The 23481-nt window shown below is 45.2% G+C and overlaps 1 protein-coding gene and 1 long non-coding RNA gene across 8 annotated transcripts in view; one reads left to right on the top strand and one right to left on the bottom strand.

Annotated features, from left to right (window-relative positions):
• Window positions 1–7295: 7295 nt before the first annotated feature.
• Window positions 7296–22210, bottom strand: LOC106997691 (uncharacterized). The gene is made up of 7 exons (XR_013415643.1): window positions 22027–22210; window positions 18415–18499; window positions 16946–17011; window positions 16653–16729; window positions 16494–16551; window positions 11561–11649; window positions 7296–9700 (listed from the first exon to the last, which is right to left on the bottom strand). It is a non-coding gene; the product is annotated as an uncharacterized LOC106997691 (long non-coding RNA).
• The window catches only part of HIPK2 (homeodomain interacting protein kinase 2), a 220197-nt gene continuing 217991 nt past the window's right edge, over window positions 21276–23481 (top strand). For all 7 annotated transcript variants that reach the window (XM_077997545.1, XM_028846369.2, XM_077997543.1 and 4 more), the window contains exon 1: window positions 21276–21664. In XM_077997545.1, coding sequence (XP_077853671.1) covers window positions 21646–21664 — 19 coding nt within the window. In that variant the 5' untranslated portion in view covers window positions 21276–21645. The remainder of the gene's footprint in view (window positions 21665–23481) is intronic.

Here is a 23481-nt window from a genome sequence, read left to right as displayed (position 1 = left end):
GGCCACTGTGTAGAAAATGGATTGGAGGGGCCAGAGGGGAGCAGGAACTGTCAGGAGGTTCTTCCAGAGTCTCAGTAAAGGGTGGCATTGGCCTAAACTAGGGTGGTCAGCATGGAGAAAAGAGCTATAGGCAGGGAAACCCTGGAGATCCAATCTGTGGGACTTGCCGACGGGTTGTTTAAGGGAGTGAGGGAAGACAGGATGATCCACACATTTCTGGCTTGGAACCTAGAAGTGGAAACTCCCCACTGGATACAAAGATGTGGATAGAGGGTGATGGGAGATGAGCAAATAAAGTGGTGATAAGGCTTGTGGGGACGGGCCAGGCCTGCTGCCCTAGGAAATTAGGAGGCCTCATAGACTCTGAGTCGGGAGCCAAGTGAAAGCCACGTTGAGGAAGTTGTTCTACAACATGCATGCTGGCTAAAACAGAAGGAGTCAATTGGGAAGCCAATAAATGAGGACCTGGGCTTCATTCAGGGCAGCAAGAATGGCAAGGAAGGAACTAGGAAATCATTTGAAGAAAAATTTGGCGGCATATTGGGCTGGGCATGGCAGCTTATGTCTGTAATCCCAGCACTTTGGGAAGCCAAGGGGGGTGGATCTTTTGAGCTCAGGAGGTCAAGACCAGCCTGGGCAACATGACGAAACCCCATCTCTACAAAAAAATTCAAAAATTAGGCCGGGCGTGGTGGCTCACGCCTGTAGTCTTAGCATTGGGAGGCTGAGGCAGGCGGATTGCCTGAGCTCAGAAGTTCAAGACAAGCCTGGGCAACACGGTGAAACCCTGTCTCTACTAAAATATAAAAAAAAATTAGCCAGTGTGGCAGTGTGCACCTATAGTCCCAGCTACTCGGGAGGCTGAGGCAGGAGAATTGCTTCAACCTGGGAAGTAGGGTTTGCAGTGAGCCGAGAGTGTGCCACTGCACTCTAGCCTGGGTGACAGAGCAAGACTTCATCTAAAAAAAAAAAAATTAGCTGGGGTTGGTGGCTTGTACCTGTGGTCTCAGCTTCTTGGGAGGCTAAGGTGAGAGGACTACTTGAGCCCAGGAAGTGGAAGCTGCAGTAACCAGGGATTGCACCACTGTACTCTGGGTGGCAGAGTGAGACTGTCAAAAAAAAAACAAAAAAACAAAAAACAGCAGTATACGGAAGTAAAGAAGAGACAATCGAAGGTGACAATGGGAGAGGAATGGTGCCAATGTCTGAGGGCAGGTGGAGAAGGAGGCTGGTTCTGACAGTGCTTCAGGGTGATGACAGGGCTCCCAGATGGAAATGTCTGGCGGGCAACTGAAGTTACAGAACTGGAACTAAGATCTGAGGTCCAGACTGGCTGGCAAATGGGCCACATCCTAGATAATTGAGGGTAATTCAATCTTTCACACACAGAATCAGAATCTTCTAAAAAATTAGAATACACACTTAAAATTCAAACTGCATTTGCTAGTCATACCACTCTACATAATTCATTTTTCTTTGAAAATTCTGAAGCTTCCTTGGGTTCTTGCGCTTCAGAGTCACCATCAGGAACATGAATTATGGTTGTATGAGACAACTTTATCTGAAACAGAACTACCATGGTTTGGGAGCAAATGTTCTCTTTGAGCCTCGGTGTAGGAAACAGACAGAGATGCTGATCTCCTGCATAGAAGGTTTCTATTCTCACACTTCTCAAAACTCACATAGATCACTATTTTTCAGTGTTAGCCCAGCTGACTTGCATTTTGTTTCCTGCTCTCGTTTCCACGTGTACCTTGTGAGCCATATGTTAGGCAGTTAATAATGTAGTTTCAGGAACAATACACCTGGCTTCCTCTGCTCACAGCACAGTGGAAACTTGGCTCCACCCATGCGGGAATCTCCCTGTTTTCTCCCCGGTTCGCCTCCCTTGCTGACAATCTCTTTCTCCCTCTCCTTGGCATCCGTTTCTCATCTTCCTACCCTTTCATGTTTTCTTCTCTTCCTGCTTCACTGGCTTCTTTCTTTCCCTTCTGGCTGGCGTGTCTCCTTCTTCAAGCCGCCTGCTTCATCCATCTTCTCCCCTACAGAGCTCAGAGATTCAGAACAGCACTTGCTTGAATCTCATTGTCTAAGCAATGACTGCCCTCCCTGACTTCTGTCTGTTAAAAAATAAAAATAAAAATTCTTATCATTTGAGCTTCATGACTGCCTGAATTCTTGATACACTAAGATTTATTGTGTGTACACAATGGTGACCCCCAGGCTAAGCACTTTGAATGCGTATCATGAGTGTTCCAAGGAGAAGAATTTCAGGAAGCATCTCTTTGTTCTATTTGGAAAACATAATTTTTATAATTATTCAAGAAGGTCATGCATGGAATCAAATGAATGCTGTGGCCAGATCCATGGCTGGGGTCCAAGGAGTCACTGTGAGGGCAGCGTGGCTTTTTGGGGGGAAGTTTGAACACTGTATTTCAGCTGTGAGTGGACATTATAGTGATCAGCAGTACTTACTGCCTGTGCACGGACCCTTTACTTCATTCTTCTACCTTTTCCTCCATCCCATTCCCAGCCCCTCACTCTAAAGAGTACACAGGAATGTAGAGTTGGTGAGAGTTGGGAGATTTGTTTGGGATAGGAAAGGTTGGCAGAAGAGGCCATCTTACAAGGTGCTTTCTAGCCAACCAGCTGAGTCGCCACATGGTGAAGTTAGTTTACAGTCTTTGTGTAGATTGATGGAATAACAAGACTTTGCAATGCTTCATTCCAACAATTCAGCCACTTTAATAACCAAACAAGATGTTAATATGTGATCAATGCAGGGCCAGTGGCTAACACTGTGGCCAAATCCCTGCCTGACCTCAGAATAACCAAGGCAAGCAGAGCCACAGGGGAGAAGTAACCCGGTCAGTCACCCAACTGTGTTCTTTCAGATTTGAACACACAACACTGAACCTGGACCCATTGCTCCCTAAAATGATTTTCTGTGGCTCCAAATAATCATTCTGCTCCAGGTAGTTATGGCTCTTCCTCAAAGCTTCTGTGAAAATTACAAAAACAGACAAAGAAGAAGGAATTCTTTTAAATGGCAGCAAGGTCTAGGTGGGCCTTCTTTCTATTTATGGGTGAAACTCACTAATTATATTTTAATGGATTTTCTTCATGTTGAAATATGTACATTAAATGTGGAGGCTTTCATTGACATTAGAATTGCCTGAGTACCATGAGAGCATATCCTACCAATTCTGTTAGTTCATTTTAAAATGGACATTGTGTCGACATCACGTCAAGCAGCAAGTTTAACTGAGGCTAACAATGACGGATACAATTTTCAAAAAGTTAAAATACATGCATTGTGTTAAGGCATTGCCACTTCTTTATCCCTATGGTCATTAGAGGCCGCAGCCAAAATCGGAAACTACTCTTCTTTTTTTAGATTAATAGACTTTATTTTTTAAAAGCTGTTTTACGTTTTCAGAAAAATGAGCAGATAACAGCATTTCCACATACCCCTGGTCCTCTTTCCAGTTTCCTCTATCATTAACATCTTATATTTGTGTGGTACATTTATGGCAATCAATGAACCAATATTGATACATTATCATTAACTCAAGACCATAGTTAACATCAAGGTTCACTCTTTGTGTTGTACATTCTATGAGTTTTGACAAATGTTTAATGACATGCAACCACCATTGCAGTACCAGAGAGGATAGTTTCACTGGCCTAAAAATCATCTGTACTCCACGTGTTCATCCCCTCTGTCTCCCCTCAGATCCTTGGAAACCACTGTCTTCTTCATGTCTCCATAGTCTTGCCAATGCCAGAGTTGGAATCACACAGTATGCAGCCTTTTTGGATTGGCTTCTTTCACAGTGCAGTATGCATTTAAGACCCCTCCATGTCTTTCTGTGGCTCAATAGCTTATTTTTGTTACTGAATGCTGTGCCATTGCATAGATGAACTCTAGTTGGTTTATTCATTCATTTTCATTAAATACTGCTATGTGCTCTACATTTAACCAAGCTCTATGAGGATACCAAAAAATTCTACTACAGTTTTCTCCTCAAGGTTAGTCTAATTATGAAGACATGTATTAGGCAAAGTGATATAAAAGTATATTTTAATGCATTGAAGTATATGGTTAGTTCCAAACAAATGTGATTCAGGAAAGCAATGTTTTCAGGGGAACATGATCCTCTGAGATTAGACACATACTTTTTGTATATATGTGTCCAGGGTCCAAGGCATTCATCACATTCTTAAGGGGATATAATATGTCCCCCACAAAATTAAGAACTACTGCAAAGATGAAGAGGGGTGCAAATGATCATCAGTTGCATTTGTAACTGGAGAAGAGCTCATGAAGGAGGTAAGGCTAGGTCTGAAAACAGAAGGGTGGTAGTAGGGCCTAGTTAGGTGGGCAGAGGAGCAGACAGCACCAGGAGAGGTGTGAAAGGGAGGCGGGGCGGTGAAACAGCCAGGAGGAACACATCTACTTTGAGTTAAGAAAGGGAGAAGACATAAGATTGGCTAGAAAAGGGAAGTCCTTCAAAGTCCAGGAGATGTTTATGCTGGGATCATAAAGCACAAAATGTCTTGTTCATCCCATATAGAAAGTGTCGGCCGGGTGCGGTGGCTCATGCCTGTAATCCCAGAACTTTGGGAGGTCAAGGTGGGTGGATCGCTTGAGGTCAGGAGCTTGAGACCAGCCTGGCCAACATGGTGAAACCCCATCTCTATTGAAAATACAAAAATTAGCCAGCATGGTGGTGCATGCCTGTAATCCTAGCTACTCGGGAGCTGAGGTAGGAGAATTGCTTAAACCCAGGAGGCAGAGGTTGCAGTGAGCCAAGATCGGGCCACTGCACTCCAGCCTGGGTGACAGAGTGAGACTCCATCTTAAATAAACAGACCAAAAAAGAAAAAAAAAATAGAAAGTGTCTTGTGCCAACTGTTAGCAGACACACATACACACACGTGTATTATACACATACCCACATAAGCGTTAAGATGCATTTTCTTTAAGAAATATAGCTTTCTCATTCTCTTTGCCACTTCTTTGTAGAAGAAATCCACTATAAAAGGACTTTGGATTAAAAAGTCAATATGAAACCATGAACTCTGATCAGGAAAGGGAAGACAGGAGACAGAGGTAAGAAGGAATGATTACTTTCTACTAAGTCAGATTGGTCTCAACACTTGGCTCTGAAAAGCTTGGCTTATTTTCACTCTGAATCATGAATGAGAAAATGCTCTGCAAACTGTAAAGCACTTTGTAAATGTTCTCATTATTATGCTATTCCATCTCATATGAAATATGTTTCCTTTTCCTCTCTGCTTTTTTAAATCAAATCCATCCCTAAATGCCTGGCTCAAAATGTAAGCTTTCTTTGACTATTTCGGCAGACTATGATCTTCCCATCCCCTAAAAGTCCATCAAATTTATAACAAGAGTCTTTCATTTGGCCCCAGTATCACAAACTACACACCCTGGTTTGTTTTTTCTGGGTGTCTGTTTTGCCTTTTAGTACAAAGGTGTTCACTGTTGTTTGCCACTCATTAAAATGGTGTTTGGCACAGAGTAGGTGTTCAATAAATACTTTTTTTTTTAAATGGAGTCTCGCTCTGTCATCCAGGCTAGAGTGCCGCAGTGGATCTTGGCTCACTGCAACCTTCACCTTCCAGCTTCAAGTGATTTTCCTGGCTTGGCCTCTTGAGTAGCTGGGACTACAAGAGTGCGCCACCATGTCCAGCTACATTTTTTTGTACTTTTAGTAGAGACAGGGTTTCACTATGTTGGCCAGGCTGGTCTTGAACTCCTGACCTCAAGTGCTCTGCCCACCACAGCCTTCCCCAAAGTCCTGGGATTACAGGTGTGACCCACTGCACCTGGCCCAATAAATACTTTTTAAATTGTATTAGTGACACAGGATTTCTAGAGATATGTTTTGTAATATTTTTAGTTTATGCAATTCCCATAGTAGATAACCATTCAATTACATATCTAAAAACTGGTGACCTGGTCTGAACATTTTGTCTGTTTAGCCATGAATCAGGCAGGCTGCAGACAAACAGCCACATGACCCTTCTTCACACCAAGCATTCTTATCGCGCTTCTTTTCCTTTACCATCTTGCTTTGTTTCCTATTCATGTTCTCTTACCTGGGCCTCAAATGATACTCATGACTTTAAAAGTGCATTTTCCAGTATATCTCTTTTGGAGGAAAAGGGTAAAAGTATACCCTCCTCTCTCTCCTCATTCACCCTTTGTAGCAGGGTTGACTTGGAAGTCTAGGACCCAGGGAAGAGCAAACTCAGTCTCCTATGAGTGAAAACAAACAGGGAGTCTGATTTCTGTCCCTACCCACATCCCTGCAGATAAAGAGGACTGGCTATTTGCCCAACTGTGCCTCATGCAGTCCCTCAAGAATAGCCACCTGTGCTCTATATCTGTTTGTTTTGTTTTCATTGTCAATAAACTGTATCTAGATGCTGGGTGGAGTTCTACAGAAAAATTGGACTTAAAAGGCAAACCTCGGGGAGCTGCAGAGAGAATAAAGACAAGTAGGTAGGTGATAATGCAGGCCAGTAAACAAACCACCAAGCCGACCATGGGTGAAGTTGGCTGGCTCTCCTTGGAAGGGGTGGATATTGGAAGAATCTCTGTAAAGCCAGGAGTCCAGGTCTTAGCTTTGTGGTTTTGGTAACTCTGTTTTACTAGTTTGCTCAAGAGTTGTCAGGATCTGATGAGCTGATCTATTCCTACAAAACCCCAGACTGGCTTTATCTTTCCCAAATCAGAACATCAATATATTAATTTAGAATGAGAAGTATATCCTTTTAGGACAGGAATGTTCAGGTTCAGGGCACTTATGTGCATGGTATGCACAAAACTGATAAATTAAAGTTTTAATGTGGAGATAACTTGCTAAACATGGAATCAGTCTTGAGGTGTGCTTTCTATGGGATACAGCATACCCTGGAACACACACAAGCTCTGCTCCACTTGGAAAAATATCTTCTCGCAGGAAAAAAATATTACAGTGTGGAGATGCACAAACACATTCTTCTTCACTTCTTTTTTCTGAATTTCACAAAGACTACCACCCATACTTTAAAATTATACCTAAAAATTTAATTCCAAAGTAAGTATGAGATCACTGCAAGAAATGAAAAAAAAAATTCCAAAGATATATAAAGAAAAAGTTAATAATTTCATGTGTCTGCCACTGCCTCCATACCCAACTCCATGGTAATAGATGTGCGGGGCCTGGGGTATACAGCCCCCTGTACCTTTCACTAGGATTATACAAAGACATGCAGTATAGTTAGGGATTTTCACATTTCTTTTTATAAATATTACACAATACAACATACTCTGAAACTTACTCCTCTCACGAATATATCACAGACGCTTCCCCTTGGCCAATGGGTATAACTCAGACATTATTTTTAGCAGCTGCATCATATGTGATCATTTCCCAGCCTGCCTGTGGTTAGATGTGGCCATGTCACTGAGTTGTGGTCCATGGAGTGCAGAGGGAACCAGCACTCCATGCCTACGACTGGCCTCTAAAAATCTCCCGTGGGGGTATCCTCCATTCTCTCCTTCTATCTGCCAGCTGGAAGTGAAGGCCTCCAAGGCTCCCACTCACAGGTGGGGGAAGCCTGGGTCCCTGAATTACTATGTGGAAGGCCACTTGCTAAATCCCTATCCTGACTGTTGTCAGAATGAGAAATAAACTTTCATTGTGTTAGGCTGCTGTTAGCACTTATCTGTCACCGCAACTTGTGTTACCTAACTGAGGCAACAGCTTCCACTTTATTAGTGTTTCTGGGTTCTTTTTTTGTGGATAATCAGATATAAAATCCAAAACCTAAGCCCAGGCACAGTGGTTCATGCCTGTAATCCCAGCACTTTGGGAGGCCAAGGCAGGAGGATGGCTTGGGCTCAGGAGTTGGAGACCAGCATGGGTAACATGGTGAAACCCCATCTCTACAAAAACATACAAAAATTAGCTGGGTGTGGTGGTGGGTGCCTGTAGTCCCAGCTACTTGGGAGGCTGAGTTGGCAGGAAGACTTGAGCCTGGGAGGCAGAGGTTGCAGTGAACCAAGATCGCACCACTGTACTCCAGCTTGGGTGACAGAGTGAGACTTTGTCTCAGAAAAATAAAAATAAAAATCCAAAACCTGTATCAGTCAATCATGAAGTCACTTATTACACATTCCTCTAATATCTATTAATTCATACAAATGTAATACGGAGTCCTAAGCCATCTGTCTTATCCATCTGAATGAATTCATAGGGGCAAGAAAAACATGGTCTACCTTTCAAATTGTTGCTTATTACTATGTACATTCATTTAGTTTGATCACAATGCAAGCTTGATTTCTTTTCTCTAAGAGTTTAAGGAACCATTTTTCTTTTTGACCACTGTCCTTTCATCAACTGTCCCTGACTAATCACTCAAACGATATAGGTTTTGTTGTTTTGACAGAAGTGAAAAAACTTTCTAAATAATTATTTCAGTTTTTCTTGCTTTAAAGGTAGAATAAAGGGTGAATAGACAACAGTTGGGAAAGTGAAAGAAATGGGAATTTTAAAAAATTAGCAATACTTGGATTGTTCTAGTTTTCAAAAATCATAATAAGCATTTAGTAGTAATAGTTGTAGTAGGAGGAGCAGCTTGAATGTTTCAACATGAAACCCAGAAGATCCTCGTGGTCCCTACTTGCATTTTAAACTAACGCTCCCCCAGCTTTATGACTGAGGTGAATATTTAGTAAGCCTCAGATTGTGTTGCAGCAGTTTGGGGTAGAATGATTGCCACGTGGTCACAGGTATGTGTGATAAAGGGAAACTGTTGTATGTATAATGTATGGAGAGGAGGAAATAAGGGAACATGGAAACAGATGACTTTGTTATTTTGTCCATGGGCCTAACTAATGATGTTGCTCAGATTCCACAGTTAGGGGTCAGTGTGAGTTGGTGACAGCATTGACCTAGGACTCCATGTACAGACCTAAAACACTCTAGAAGAAAATATGTTTATAGGCCGGGTGCAGTGACTCACGCCTGTAATCTCAGCACTTTAGGAGGCCAAGATGGGGAGATCACTTGAGGTCAGGAGTTCAAGACCAGCGTGGCCAACATGGCAAAACCCCATCTCTAGTAAAAATACAAAAATTAGCCGGGTGTGGTGGCAGGCACCTGTGGTCCCAGCTACTCGGGAGGCTGAGGCAGGAGAATTGCTTGAACCCAGGAGGCAGAAGTTGCAGGGAGCTGAGATTGTGCCACTGTACTCCAGCCTGGGCAACAGAGACTCCCACTCAAAAAAAAAAAAAAAAAAAAAAAATGCTTACGGGATACAGTGATTTGAGGTCATACTAAAAAGACCATCAGATCCTAGCTGTTGGATCAGATATTTATTTCACTAATAAAAAGATTAAAAGCTGGGTGAGATAGTTCACACCTGTAATCTCAGCACTTTGGGAGGCTGAGGTGGGAGGATTGCTTGAGCCCAGGAGACCAAGACTAGCCTGGGCAACACAGAGAGACCATGTCTCTACAAAAAAAAATTTAAAACATAGCCAGCCATGGTGGTGCACGCCTGTTGTCCCAGCTACTTGGCGGGCTGAGGCAGGAGGATTGATTGAGCCTGGGAGGTTGAGGCTGCAGTTAATTGTGATTATGCCACTGCAACTGCACTCCAGCCTGAGCAACAGAGCAAGACCCTGTGGAGAAAGAGGGAGAGAGAAAGAGAGAGAGAGAGATTAAACGTATTAAAAGTACAAGCATTTTCTACAACTTCTCAAATTATTATTTTAAAAAGGCAAAAAGTGAATATGTATGTCTGGTGGGGGTGCTAAACAAGGTGAGAATGACACCCCATCACACTAAGGACCTCCATTTACCAGACTGGTGGGTGTCATCCATACAGAATTGGAGAAAGGGTTATATCCTGCTTTTGCTAATGATTTATAAGGTGGGCACTTACACTCAAAATCTTATAGCCCTTATTTCCAGCCATTCTTCCATTTTACCTACTTGGACTCCTGCTCAAAAATATCCAGTGCTTCTCCATTGCTTTTGGAAATAGATGTAAATACTTCTGCTGGGCAGTAAAGGCCCTCCCCAGTCCAGGCCTGATCTATTTGTCTAAACATATTTTGTATTAACTGTTGTCTAACACCTGGCCCCAGTCCGGGGCAGGGCCATCCCTAGGGCACGGTCATTCCATGTGCCATGTCCATTTTTCATTCCCAGCCCTAAGCCTTTCCTCCTCTCCTCCACATATCCAATCCCAGTGGTGCCATGGGCAGAACTCAGTGTCTCCAAGTCCACCTCCACATAGCGGTCTGGCTCCCTCCAAAGTGCAAGATAATTGGTTGGTGGGTGGTCTGACGGGTGCAGTTGCATGGTGCCCCACATTCAGAAGGACCATGGGTCTGGCTCCTCTGTCTGGACTCAGATGCTGGTGCATTCTGGCCTTACTCATGTAACAAGTATTTATTGAACCTCAAGTAAGTGCCAGGCACTGTTCTAGACACAGTATCAGTGAACAAAACAGTATCAGTGAACAAAACAGACAATGACTTTGTGAAACTTACTTTCTAATAGAAAGAATCAGACCATATAAAATGAATCAGACCACATAAAATGAACTTTAAAAATAAGTAAATAATAAATGATGTTAGAAGACAATAAATGCTATGCAAATATAGCAGAATAAGATAAGGGCAGGGATTCTTATTCTAGAGTTCCAGACTCATAGTGGGTTCATGGATAGAATTCAAGGGATCTGTGAACTTGGATAGAAGGAAAAATGACACATTTGTTTTCATTAATCTTAAACCTTCAAACCTGACTGTAGGCAACCAACCTCAGAAGCCACAGCAATACCTATAACTTTGTTACCAATTGAAATCACAGATATTTTGTATCAGATCAACAATTGTTGCAGATTTCTTGAACTGTTGTTTACATTCATCACTACTTTGTAGCTATTGGATCTGTGGTTAAATCTTGATATGCAATGTATCAGTAAAGAAACATACATTTAATAACTGTTTCTCAAAATTGTATCAATAAAGAAATATACATTTAGTAACTGTATCTCAATATAATTAGCTTCTTTTGTAGTCTTATGTGTTTTTATTCAATGCATTTAAAAACATTATTCTGAGAGGGTAATCCCAGGCTTCACCAGACTGCAGAAGGAATCCACGCGAAAAAGACAAAAGGTTGAGAACACCAGGTAAGGAAAAATGGGGTGCAGTAGAGGACAGTGTGGGTGGAGGGGCAAGTTGCAATATTAAATAGGGTGGTCAGGTTAGGTTTCATGCCTAATGCCCTTTGGACCCAAGTTTCTACTGCTTGCTCTCCTTGGCCATCCCAGTCATTGCCCTGGCTTTGCACAACCATCAGACTCAGGAACCCGGTGGTGCCATCTTGTTAGTCACCACTCTCCCAACTGCCCACCACCTTCCCCTCTCTGGCTATTTAACACAGGACTTAACATTCAGAAGTTTGTAATGAATGTAATAATGTCAATAGAGCACAAAGAAATTCAAGGATATTTTTAAAAATCTTACCTGTTGTTGTTGTGCCTTCTATTTAAACATCCAACTCAACCAGACAAACTAGCTCAAATCAGCCAGGCGGTCCAGGCAGTATATGTCTCCTAAAGAAAAGATAAGCAAAGCAAATCAGCAGCTTCTGACAGTTGATGAAGTGTACCACCTAGGGCAAGTGGAATGCGAGCTGAAGATATTGGCATATTCCAAAAGAAATTCTTTAAAAATTCAAATTCATCTCATACATACATAAGAAAATCCTCAGAATTCTGACAAAAGATTCTTTGTTGTTTTTTTTTTAACTTACACTTTGAGGTTGGTGAATTATTTTTAAAAGATCTATACACAGACTGTGATAAAACACTATAAGGAAATCACAAAACTAAATTCTTCCTTAAAATGACTAAGATGTTGTTAGCTGTAGGTAATGGGATCCTTGCTAAAGGTGTCTTCGTAAAGACAGCTCTCCTCTCAATAAGTCTGGAGGTCAGTGGTTCCAAGGCCAGTTTACTTCCTCACCTGCAAGATGTCACTAATTGATCCCACCCAAAGCATCCCATCCTACTATGTTATGGCTGAAAAAGAGGGAAAGGAAATGGACCACCTCTTCCCATGGAACACACCTTTATGAGAAAGGAGACACTTTCTCAGAAGTCTCCAAGTTTTACCTTTTATCTCACTGGGCCACATGACCACCACTGGAAACATGACTGATTTGCTGCGACTGACTTAGACCAATCATATTTACTTTCTTGGGCAGGTACATTACTGCCTAAATAAAATCAGAGTTCTACAACTGAGGAAGAAGGCACCAGAGCTAGGGAGCAGACAACCACATGTGTCTTCCACATCGAGTGAAAAAACGCTTCTGGATTATATGGAAAAAAAGAAGAGAAAAGAAAAAAGAACCCTAGGCTTAAAAAATAAAATTAAGCTTTGAAGTTATTTGAAGTAAAAGGTCTATCTGTGAAACTTTTCACTAAAATAATAACAGGTAATCCCAAAACTAAATTCTTCCTTGCATTCTATCACTTAATTATTATATTCCCAGAACTGTTCAAAGCTGTCTAGAAGTATACCCTTTCTCGTGGATTCAGTACACATTTATTATCTCCTTCATATCTGACACTATGGTGTTTTGTTGCCTTGTATAGTTTATCTTCCCCTCCCTTCACATGAATAATTTCTACTGAAGAGGCAGACATTATTATCCCACTGTATAGATGAGAAAACTGAGGTGCAGAGAAATGAAATCATTTCCCTATCATCACCCAGTTAAAAGTGATGGACCTAATTTTCCTGATGGTCAGTCCCTCTTTCACTGCTCCCATAGAGGGAAAGGTGAGACATTTAAAAAACAAAACAAAAACCTGTAATACTGACAGGAAAAAATGCATGCAGCACAAACAGACCTAAAATATGCTTTGGGGAGAATAAAGGAGACATTACCTCTGGGGATGTGGGTTGAGGAATAGGAAGGGCTTCATGAAGGAAATAGCATGTGAACTAGGTCTTAAAGGATGGGGAAGACGTGGCGCTCAGGACACTCTGGGCAGAGAGGCTGGCGTGTACAAAGACAAATATGTGCAGCTATTGTTTAGGGTGCATGAGAGGCAAGAGTGGGAAATGAGATTGGGAAGGGAATTTGGGGCAGATTACGATGGGATTTAGGTGATGAAGGTTATGAAGGTTATTGTGCAGGTAATATGGTGACTCTGAACATCTCTGAGCAATGGTATGCAGTGCGCAGGAAGACACTGTTGTCAACAATGAGTTATGTGAATTAAAGAAGAGGGACAGACTGGAGTCAGGAACACCTGTTAAAAAAAATAGCACAGCAGCCCAAGGAGGAGGTGCGGATAGGCTGAATCGGGTACTGGCAGTAGAAATGAAGAGGAGTGGCCTATAATCCCAGCACTTTGGGAGGCCGAGACGGGCAGATCACAAGGTCAGGAGATCGAGACCATCCTGGCTAACCCGGTGAAACCCCGTCTCTACTAAAAAATACAACAACAAAAAAAAACTAGCCAGGCGAGGTGATGGGCGCCTGTAGTCCCAGCTACTCGGGAGGCTGAGGCAGGAGAATGGCATAAACCCGGGAGGCAGAGCTTGCAGTGAGCTGAGATCCGGCCACTGCACTCTGGCCTGGGCAACAGAGTGAGACTCCGTCTCAAAAAAAAAAAAAAAAAAAAAAAGAAATGAAGAGGAGTGGAAGAATGTGAAAAGCTCTCACAACAACAACAACAACAACAACAACACAATGGGTCCTGGCAGTTGACCTGCAGTGGCTGGAGCTGAAGGACTAGGAGGTGGTTATTGTTTACCAGAAGCAGGTTTGGGAGGAGATGAGTTCCATTTGGTAGAGGTGTCCAGAAAGCAGGTGGAAATGTGGGACAAGAGCTAAGGAGGCTATGTCAATTCAAATACCAGCCTCAGAGATCTAGAGATGAGCTTGCCAAGAGAACAAGCAGAAGGGAACAGAAGAGAGCTTAGATTCAGTCCATCAAGAAAGAGGGTGAAGGGAGAAGGACATGGCCCCTAAATGATCAGGTCTCTCTCTTCTTAGTTCCCTCCTTTAGCCCCTTAGCCTCTCCCTCCACACCAGCAGTTATGGAACTGCTTTGTGTAAATGTATCCCCTAGGGAGTAAATTCAAAATACAGATTGCTGGGTGCCATCCCCAGAGATTCCTGAGTCAGTGGGTTTGGGGTTCTGCCTGAGGAGTCTGTGTCCTTAGAAGGCCCCTTCGATGCAGGCAGCCCAAGGACCAAACTTCGAGAAGTGCTGCCATGTAACCTCTCCCTGTGTGATCTCACCTCCTTCTGTGGATGAGCCACCCATTATATACTTACTGATGACTCAAAACAATCTCTATCTCCCATTAAAAACCCTTGGCTGAGCTCCAGTCCTGTACACCCACCTGGCAACTGAGTATCCCTATCTGAATATCTCATCGGTACTTTAGACTCAACATGTTCAAAATTGAATTCATTTTCCCCCACACCTGGTGCATTCAGAATACAGTACAAGTTCTTCAGCTTGACATACAATCTCCAGCATCATTCTCAACCACTGTCTCGGCCTTGCTTTTCATGTTTAGTAATATTATAATTTCTTACAGATCCTGGACACTCATACCTATCCTATATGCTGTCCCCTGCTAGAACTCACAGTGCCGTACACAGACGTGCCACCTCCCCTGCCCCAAACACACTCCTTGCCATTTGTCCATCTATACTATCTTTTGACCATGTGCATCCTTTTTACTGCTGCACTCATTACATTGTATTATGCTCCTTGCTTGGTGGTTTTTCTTTGAACTTGAGCTCCTTGAAAGCCAGGGCTATGGCTTATTCCCTTTTATACTCCCAGCTCCTGCTATAGAATCTAGCACATAGTAAGCTGTAGCTGAACATTTGGTGAATTGACTTTCCTTGGGAAGAGAAAGAAAGAAAGAAAGAAAGAAAGAAAGAAAGAAAGAAAGAAAGAAAGAAAGAAAGAAAGAAAGAAAGAAAGGCGGAAGGAAGGAGGGAAGGAAGGGAGAAGGGAAGGAAAGACAAGGGAAGGGAGGCCAGAAATATTGGGGAAAAAATCCAAAAACCTAAACAAGCATGTGAAGTGAGGAAGGACTAGGAATATTGAAAAACAAAACAAAAACTAAACAAACATGTGAAGGATGTGAAAGGGAAGGGACTGAGCCAAGAAGAGTGAGGTGATTAACAGAGTCTAACTCATGTTTGCTTAGAGATCAAGCAGAGGAGGAACTGAGAAACGGCACTCGATTTGGCATCCAAGAAGCCACTGGCAACCTCAGAGCAAAGAGTGAGTCCTAACTGCCCTCTGCCAGGACGGTCAAGCCCCTCCAGGGGTTGCCACATAGGAGCAAGCTCTTTCATGTCAGTGGGAGGAAACCTTACAACTGAAACTTCACACTGCACAGAAATGCACATGTCCACTGATTCATGACTGAGGTAGGCTTAACTTGGCTTAACAGGACCTGTAGGCTTTTAAAAGAGCTCTCCTTGGTCTACCTTTACTTCTACCTCCACCCCCAAGCTGCTTTCTGCACCATTTCTACCTAGTCTGTCCAAGTTCAGCCTGCACTGCAGGTCAGGGAAACCAAGCTATTACCTTCCTCCCATCATCAGAGAAATTTATCTGCAGGGTTGGGTTGCTTCTCTGAACTGCTTCTCATGTGCAAATCCATCCTAATCTGCCATTCCCGCAACCTCCAACAAAATCGCCCTACCTTCTGTGCATCTACATTACAGCTTCTTTTCATTCATGGGCTGATTGCACTTTTTTTTTTTTTTTTTTTTTTTTTGCCATAATTCCTTTCTGCTGAATGCTCTTACAGCATCAGGAAAACAGCAGGAAAACCTGCACCCCTGTTCAGGTGTCTGATCATTTTCCTTCGAGGAGCAGAAGCAGAAAATGAATGATGTTTCCCTATTCCCCTGATTTTGCCAGTGTAATTTCTCCAAGACTGCCGTTTCCACAATCAGATTCCCTTCACTCTGCCAAGCTTCGCTCTCCCCTTTGCCCTTAAAGCCACAGCTCTATTGTTCCTCATTTGAATGCAATGTCTACTCTTTTAAATTCTCTGTGAGTGTAATGTCTTGTCACTGAAGCTTTCAGTTAAAGAGTTTTGTTATTAAATACTACTGTGTTACATATTGTATCATTGAAACCGATCAAAGGCTTAAAGCAGAAAGACAAGATAATTTCTTAAGAATAATCCAAACAAAAATAGGTCTCTACTATGACTTGTTAAGAAACAGAATTAAAAGAAAAAGAGAGGAAGAAGAAACAAAGAATGTGTGGAAAAGATAGAAAGATACAAAGAAAAAGAAAATTAGACACACAGTCAGAAAGAGAAGAAAATAGAGATAGAGTAAGAGACCAAAAGAGAGGTGTGATATCAAAAGACAGAACTTGAGATAGTGACCTACCTCCCCCAGGCACATCCTTGAGAGATAAACCACAGGCTCGGACATGGAAAATAAGGAGCTGTCAGGAAAATAAAAGCAACATACACCAAGTGAGAATAAGATACGAGCCACACAGACATCATGCTAAGAATACCCTGAGAGTAATAGAGACATACACACCCAAATGCATACACCAAAACAAGGGTTATCTCTATCCTGTGGCCTTGAAGATATTGTTTTGTTGTGCAGCTTCACAACTATAGGCATACATGAAAAAAAAAGAAAAAAAAAAAAAAAAAAAGACCCTTCGTTCCATGTCCTGTAAGTAAAATGAACTTGAAAGGAGGTCAAAGCTCCCCCATGTTCACTCTACCAACTCCCAAGAAAGATATGATTTGCACCATTTTGTAGAAAGGCAAATTAAGAAGAGGTAACGGTATAGATGGTTACTAAATCCTTTCCAATTTTCTCGCCTTTATTATTGTTCTTCAATGCACCCTGAAGTTAAACGGTATTTTGGCAACGTAGAGTTCCATGTACTGTAAAAAAAAAAAAAAAAAAAAAAGTGATTTTTTAAATGATTGATTAAACTCCTTAGAACACTGACTGCTAATGTGTTTATTAAATAAATAAAATACAATGCACACTATCTGTAGCCAAATGGGACAGCTCCCAGAACCCTCTCATTGTCTCAGGCCCACGACTGGCAACGCCCTCTCTGCTTGGAGTACTCTCTGGTTCTCTTTTCTGGTACCTCCCTAGCCCTCCCCATCCTTCTACTATCTCCACCCATAAAACAGGACACATATTCAGGTGGAATTTAAGAAACCTGTATTTCCTTCCAAACTAGTTCACCAAAGTCACTAATGCAATTCTTCTTGCTAAATCCAATGGATGCCTTTCTGCATCCCCCATCCCCGCTTTTTTTTTTTTTTGAGGTGGAATTTAGCTCTTGTTGCCCAGGCTAGAGTGCAATGGTACTATCTTGGCTCACTGCAACCTCTGCCTCCTGGGTTCAAGTGATTCTCCTATCTCAGCCTCCCAAGTAGCTGGGATTACAGGCACCTGCCACCACGTCCAGACAATTTTTTGTGTTTTCAGTAGAAACGGAGTTTCATCATGTTGGCCAGGTTGGTCTCAAACTCTTAACCTCAGGTGATCTGCCTGCCTCGGCCTCCCAAAGTGCTGGGATTACAGGCGTGAGCCACAGCACCCAGTTGCCTTTCTGCTTTTATCTGATGTGGGCCTCTCAGTATCACGCAGCACTGTTGGCCTCGCTGGGATGTTGAGGAATCCCCCTGTCCCAGCTGTCCTCCAACTTCTCTGCCCTCTCGTCCATGGGGAGCTCTTTTTCCTCTTCCCATGCCTCAAATACTGGTACCCTCCAGGCTTTGTTGCAGATCCTCTCTCCTCCCAGCTCCCATGCTCTCCTTCGGTGACATTTCACTGTTAGATTTATACCTTGCTGCCACTTGATTGCAGTCCCCAGAGGGAAAGGAGACAATTAGTATACTCAGTCTGCCAATTCATGAAAGAAAATCTAAGCTCATTTCAAGAATATTTTTCCATTATATCATACCAACTACGCTAGCTCAATTGAATGCATGTTTTGCGTCTCATGGATACAGCTTCAGTCATGGCGGCCTGAAAAGAAGGTAGGCCTCTATCCTTTTGGCTCCATCTTGTTCCCCTTTCATGGGACTCTATTTCCTTGCCCAAGATGGTTCCCTTTTTATGGGGAGGAGACTACCTGTAAAATGTTTTCAGTTGACACAAGTGATACTCATTTTAAGATTGCCTAGAATCACTCACTGCTAGACAGCAGCTGGGATGGACTTAGAGGGCATGAACACTGGTCAGTGCTGAGTTCAGGGGCAGTCCTGTAAAGCAGGGACCTTGCTCCAAGACGCTGCCAATCCAGTTATGAACACAGGGTACCTACACAGAAGACAAGAGTCAGCCATCTAGGGTAGGGGTATGCTGTGGACAACAGAGCGTGAGCAACAGGCAGGAAATGTTCTGTGAGCCTAAGGAAAGATGAGACAAAAGTCAGCGGGGCTGGTCACAGGGAGGAGTTAGAATAATAATAACTTTTATTGAATCCCTACTATATGTCTGCCCTCTATACAAAACTCTCTCTGTAATCTAACCCAGCCTCAGGGGCTGTGAAGAGGACAATATGAAATGCCTTTTATCAAGTTCTTAGTGTTGTGCTGGACACAACGGGGCATGCAACAAATTGCAGTTATCATCCATTCAACAAATATGTGTGCAGTACTCACCATGCATTAGGCAATGCACAGTTACTGGACATACACTACAAAGCAAGAAAAACATGGTTTCTGTCCTTACTGAGCTTACAGTCCAGAGATGCCTTGTCCAAAATGGTAGCCACTAACTATCCATCATTATTAAAATTAAAAATTCAGTTCCTCAGTCATACTAGCCACATTTCATGGGCTCCACAGACATAAGTGGCTACACTGCCATTATGGCAGCAAGTTCTAATGGCCAGCACTAGAAAGGAGCAGAGAGACATGTATGTAGGGTATGTATGTAATAGGGAGTTACATACCTGTGTGGTGAAGGCTATGATAGAGATTTGTAGATGCAAAAGGAGAACATTACTATTGTTCTCCTTCTCATAATCAATATACAGACACTGAGGCTCAGAGAGGTTAAGCAATTTGACCAAGATCACATAGTTAAGTGGAAGAGCTAGGATTTGAACCTAGGTCTGACTTACTCCCATGCTATCTTGGGCTGTTTTGTGGAGGAGGTGATCCAGGCACAGGTAGAATCTGGTTAAAGAGAGAAGATGGAGAAGGCACCCCTCTGGGAAAGTGGGTGGGAAAGTGACAGCTTGGGCAAAGGCACAATGACAGAGATGGGTGAGGCTGGCAGTGGGCTACAAGTAAACCAGTCTGGCTAGAGAAGTAGTGACTTGCTGAACTCATGTCCTTAGAAAGCTAAGTCAGGACTCACCTGCCTTGATGAAAAGCCAAGGCGCTAGAAAACTCAGCCCCACCTGCAGAGCTTGAGTCCTTAGAGGATGTTAGCCAGGAGCATGGCATGGCCAGAACCACATATTATGAAGGTGGCAGTATTTAGGATGACCTGGGCCAAGACTAAAGTCAAAGATTGCAGGGAGGATAGAAGGGAAAGAGATAAATGACAGGTGTGGAGCAAAGAACACTAGAGTGGGAGCCACGAGACCTGTTCCTAAGCTTCAATACTGTGTGACATTGGGCAACAGATTTTACTTCTCTGGACTCCATTTCTTCAATTCTAAAAGGGCAGGGCTGGCCCAGATGACCTCTGAGGTCCCTTTTAGCAACAGTGGTCTAGGATTCTGCAAATGTGAATGGCATTAAGTTAAGAGAAGGGGTAGGAAGTGTAGCATTGATTATGGGGGCAAGGAAGACGGCAGAGTCCAAGATCACAGAGAGAAAGGGGTCGTGATGTGCCACTAACAAAATGTGAAAGAGCTTGCCTTTTTTGGGGGGAGGGGCGGGGAATAGAGGATGGGAATGGAAGATGGAGACCGGAAAGGATAAGAAGTAGTGAGAAAATCACGGGGTTGTTTTTAAGAATGTCATACAGTGTTAGAGATCATTATTTTACACCTTAAAAAGACAGCTTTTCAACTTTTCTAAACCCACGATTTACAGTCGGAAATAAAATTGACATCATGGTCTAGTACACTTGTCCAGTACCTATAATCGAAACAAAAGGTTTATGAAACAATAGTTGCCCTTACTAAGGGCAATGGACTCTAATATTTTCTATTGGATTCCATTTCATTCTTTTTGAAAGCCGGTTGCCTTCTGCTGCATTTATTTTATGATCTATTACTGTATCACGACCCACGGTTTTAAAAACTGTGCCTAAGAGGAGACTCAACAAGTCTTCCTAAGTTGGAGGGGATGGTAGGGCATCCTATCCAAGCATCCGGGAGGCAGCTGGAGAAGCAAACCTGAAGAGGCTCCGGGCTGGGGAGAGTTTGGAGAGTGTTTAGCGAAAGCCCTGATAGGAGAGAGCGCTGTGAAAAGCGAGGACCCAGACAGCTGTGAGCGCCCATTCAGTGATGGAGGGGGGACCCTCGGGACAGTGTAGACGCGAGGAGGCGAAGATCAGGGTGACGTCGAAGCCAGACTCCGGCAGGAACCCAGCGACCACCCCGGGGGCTGCATTTCCGCGGCGTGCACGGTAGGGCTTCGGTGCCTCTGACCTCGCGTAGCTTTCCGAAGCTCCTCCACTCACCCTCCCTCCCCGGGAGCACGGCGCGCGCCCACTCCTTCATTCATTCATTCCACTCCTAACTCCGCGAGCGCCAACCGGCTGTGAGATGGGCGAGCCACTTTGCCAGCCTGGGGCTCTCTTTCGGGTCGGTTCCCTCCCCGCCAGCACACGCGCGCACCCTCGCACCTGGGCACACACACACGCGCGTGCACACACGCACACACACACACACACAAAGTTCTGGGGGCCCCTCTGCGGACCGGCTCGGCTGCGCTGGGCTTGGAGCCCTGCGCCCGCCGAGTCCAGGCCGGCCCTCTCACCCGCTACCCCGGGCCCGCCCCGCGCCCTGTCCCCCCGCGCTGCGCGGCAGCCCCTCCCGGCGCGGTCCCCTCGGGCCGCCGGCGCGGCTCTGCCCTTCGGCTCGGCCTTCCCCGCCTCGCATCCGTGCCATCGGCGCTCGATTGCGCGCGGACTCCCTGTGGCTCTCCCGGCCCCGCGCCCCGCCCCCGCCCGCCGCCCCCCTCCGCCAGCAACTTTTGCGGAGCCCCCGCGCCCAGCCATGCTGAGCTGAGCCCCGCCGGCCCTGGCCGCGCGCTGCCCCCGGCTCCCGCCCCTCCGCGGACCCGCTCGGGGGCCGCGGCCGCTCGGCGCCTCGGCCTCGGCCGCTCCGCCCGCCCGGCCGCCCCGAGCCCCGAGCCCCGAGCCCCCCGCGCCGGGCCCGGGCGGCAGCGGCGGCGGCGGCGGCGGCGCGCCCGGCCCCCTCCCCCGGCGCCGGCCACGGGAGGCGGTGATGCGGGCGCGGGCGGCCTCGGCTGCGCCGAGAGCGGAGACACAGGCTCAAGATGGCAGATTCCGACTGAGGCTGGGGGGGCCGAGCTCGCGCGCCGCTTTCCCGTCCCCGTTGCCATGAACCGCGGACACCCCGGCCCCGATGGCCCCCGTGTACGAAGGTAAGGGGCGCCCGGCCCCGCCGACCCCGCGCCCGCCGCCCGCCGCGGCCCCCGCAGCTTTGTTCTGCCCGCGGCCCCGCGCCCGCAGCCCCCGGCGCCCGCCCCAGCCCCCACCCGGGGCCGAGGGGGCCGCGACCCCCTCCCTCGCCCGGAAGATGACCGGGACCCGGCGCCGGCAGGGTCCTGCTTCCAGGGCGGGGAGAGGGACCGGGGGCGCAGGAGGGGAGGGGGCGTGTGCGAGGGTGGGCGGCTGCCCGCGGAGGGCAGGGGCGCCGGGGAAGGCGGACCGGTGACTGTGCTTTTTATTTATTTGCGATAAATGAAGGTGATGCGGCTCAGCTTCCACCGCCCCCCCACATTACCTTTCGGAGCACCTCCTTTCCACTTCGCTCTCCGCCCCGCGCCCCTTCCCATTTCTCTCCGCGCCCACCCCACGCTCCTTTATTCTCCGCGAGCCTCCGATTTTGGGGGGGCTGTGGAATCGGAATGCACGGGGCTAGGTGGGGAGAGAGATGAAAAGTCCGTGTCAGAGCCAAGCAGAACAATGAAATAGGCGAAAATCTCCCCGCATTAGCGTGTGGAAGGGGACGTGGACTTTGGGTTTTCCAGCCGGGGGAGCGGCGGATACGTTTTCCTGGCTCGGTCTGGGTCGACCTGTGTTGTGCACCTTCACCTGGCGTCGGGGTATTTTTCCCCATTTGCCTTTAGCAAGAAAGAAAAGAATGCAAGGCAGAAAAGCAGTAGGTCTGCCTCGCACACTGTCTTTCGTTTCTCTTCAGTCCGTTCTGTCAGCTTCCAGCCAGAAAGCAACCCAGAATCAACTAAGTTTTTACACTTCGATGTGTTTTTGTGTGCTTGTAGTAGGAGAAATTTTAAACCCAAGTGTGTCTGATTTTTCAGTCGTTTCATCGTGTAAATGTTTGTCTCATGAAATCATTGAATTCGCAGCCTTCACATACTTTTAGTGTGGGTCCCCCTGGCTTTCTTTCGGTTTTGTTCAGATATTCTGTGGATGAAATCGCAAATGAGAGGGGACAGGGTTTGTGTGGCACAGAGGAGGGCACGAGGGGGGAATGTAATCCGCCTGTAAATCCGGAGAACAGTTGTGGCCAGTGAGACAGGGAAGGCGTTAATAGTTTTATCTCTGTTATAAGAGGCTGATTTTAAAAAAAAAAAAAAAAAAAAAAAACTTATCTGAAAAGAAAATCTGTTATTAGATTCAGGGCTCCAAATGAATTAGGTTTCTGGCCTGAATAAAGTTACCAGTCAGGCGCTGGATAACGAGGCTGTAAATAACCTATGGACTGTAAATATTTTTTTTCAGACTCTCTTAGAAACAAAGGGGCTGTTTAGAAGGCAACAGAGAGATGTTATTCCAGGGGCTTTCCTCTTTGATTCTGAAGAACACAAGGTCCATTTAACCATTCAACAAAACAAAACGAAATTTCTGATCACTCCACCACGCAGAATAGAACATGCCGGTGGACATGTGAACATGCGGGAGAACCCATGTCGGGCGTTCATTGTTCATCTGCGTCTACAGGAGGGGGCTACAGTCAATGCTCCCACTGTCTAGAGTGTTAAAATGAAACAATTTTCTCTTTATTAAGTACCTCCTTGAGACTCCCTCTGCTGGACACTCCTGGTGAGTTGCGAGAAGGAACTTGGCATTGAATTCAGAACTATAGTAAACGGCTGGTTTCCCTGTTACTAGGGACCGGGTATGTGAGTTGGGGTGTATTTTGTCAACTTTGTGGAAAGCCATCTTGGGAACTGCACTGTTCTCCTCCTGCTCCTTTCATTCTAAATCCATGTGG

Source organism: Macaca mulatta, chromosome 3 (assembly GCF_049350105.2).
Source record: "Macaca mulatta isolate MMU2019108-1 chromosome 3, T2T-MMU8v2.0, whole genome shotgun sequence".
NCBI lineage: Eukaryota > Metazoa > Chordata > Mammalia > Primates > Cercopithecidae > Macaca > Macaca mulatta.
Note: the sequence above shows the minus strand (reverse complement) of the source record. Positions and strands in the feature narration are given on the sequence as shown.